General features: G+C 44.9%; 1 protein-coding gene across 1 annotated transcript; it reads left to right on the top strand.

Annotated features, from left to right (window-relative positions):
• Window positions 1-1,143: 1,143 nt before the first annotated feature.
• Pmar_PMAR027050 (hypothetical protein) lies at window positions 1,144-1,599 on the top strand (the record flags this gene model as incomplete). The annotated part of the gene is made up of 2 exons (XM_002764806.1): window positions 1,144-1,269; window positions 1,540-1,599. The coding sequence occupies 2 exons, from the start codon at window positions 1,144-1,146 to the stop codon at window positions 1,597-1,599; spliced, it is 186 nt and encodes a 61-aa protein (XP_002764852.1).
• Window positions 1,600-1,608: the final 9 nt, after the last annotated feature.

Raw genomic sequence — 1,608 nt, 5'->3', positions numbered from 1 at the left:
CCGTAAGAGGAATTTGACAAGTTTTGGGTATGGATTTTTGATCTTACGAGTCTGAAGGGGGAAGAGGAGAAGACAGAAAATTACTAAATGTGTCGATGTAAAAGTTCAGCATTTATGAGTGTAATGATATAATATACAGTTATCTATGATATCAGTATGAGTTAGTAATATCTATGAGATGAGTTACCTCTAAAATATACTTCCTAATTTTAACGCGATAATATGACTATGATATCAAAGTAACGTGATGGTAATTTTGCAGGGTTCTTTATTTCTACTATTGAGTTTGATAATACAACCGATCATCATTGATCTACTCGTACACCAGCATTGAGTTCGAGTACACGCTATCAAGGGGGAAGGACGGGGATGCTGTATCAAAAGGACCAGTAGCGTATTCGTGATAGACTCTCGTCGGGTATGGAGAATCTCCTTTCCATAGAACTGTAAGTTACTTGGAAGTTGATGTTGAGATTCTCCATAGGAGGGACTCGTTCAGCGCTCTGCATCCAAGCTGGTCGTCGAGTGAGCCTAGGAGGAAGAGGAGTATGATTCGGGAAGATCCTTGCCCTGCCTTACATGCCGGCCTCGGCAAGGCGGCGTATCCTGCCGACTATATCGAGCTTGTATCCTCGGTAGAAGTTAGTACCATAGGGATGGATGTGTCCATAAGTCATGGGAGAAGGAAGAATAAAATAAGACAAATAGATATACAACTTAGTCTCCGCTGGGAGTCGAACCCGGGTCGTCCGATGGGGCATGGGCGGTCGAGTGCTCTACCGTTCTCCCAAATTTACCAAATGCGGCATGCTCGTTGTTAATGTATCCATAATTAATCCACCGTCGTTGTAACACATTCCCCCACTGTCGTGAGTGTAAGGATTACCATCTTCCTTGTTATACTGCTGCTGTTAGTTGGCCCTCTCCTCCTCCCTTTGTGTGTGTTGTGCCTCATCAACATGAATGGGACGCGGCTTCCTTGGCTCAATTTGAAAGGCTCTGCACTGAGTTCTACAACCCCCCCAATGAGCAAGCCCAAAGGCATGCTCATGAGGTCCTTACTCCCCTCCTCAACGGCATTGACTCCGTACCCCAACTACAGTAATAAGTATGGGTATCATCATCCTCCCAACATGGGGAAGTATGTTTAGATACATCCTAGCTAACTCGTCCAATCAGCAAGCCCTAGTCTTTGCCTCTACTGCCTTGACTAAGGTGGCTACTGCTAATTGGACTGCCGTTACTGAGCAGCAGAGGGAAGATATGAAGGTAATCATAGTGACGCCACTCAAGGGTGTACAGCTCTGTTTACGACTTTGCCACTCGCCTTATTCACGTCACTGTCTGTATCCTACTTCACGTCGTGTGGCTCGCAAATTGCATATTGTCTGGAAAGGAGTGGTGAAGTGGTTTCTTGATAGAGCACCTCGATGGTAACAAACTTTGAGAAAATCGGTTGTTCCCTTTGCTGTTAAACTCACTGATTGAGAATTCCCCTTGTTCGTCGTTGGTGTTATTTCTTCCCCGTAATTTTCTCAGAACTTCATGTTAAACTACCTCTTCCAAAACTGTGAAGCCCTTCAGAACAGTGCTCCGTAAGGCCCATCA

This window comes from Perkinsus marinus (genome assembly GCF_000006405.1).
Source record: "Perkinsus marinus ATCC 50983 genomic scaffold scf_1104296976108, whole genome shotgun sequence".
NCBI lineage: Eukaryota > Perkinsozoa > Perkinsida > Perkinsidae > Perkinsus > Perkinsus marinus.
The sequence above is the reverse complement of the archived record's forward strand: the minus strand, read 5'-3'. Positions and strand labels throughout refer to the sequence as shown.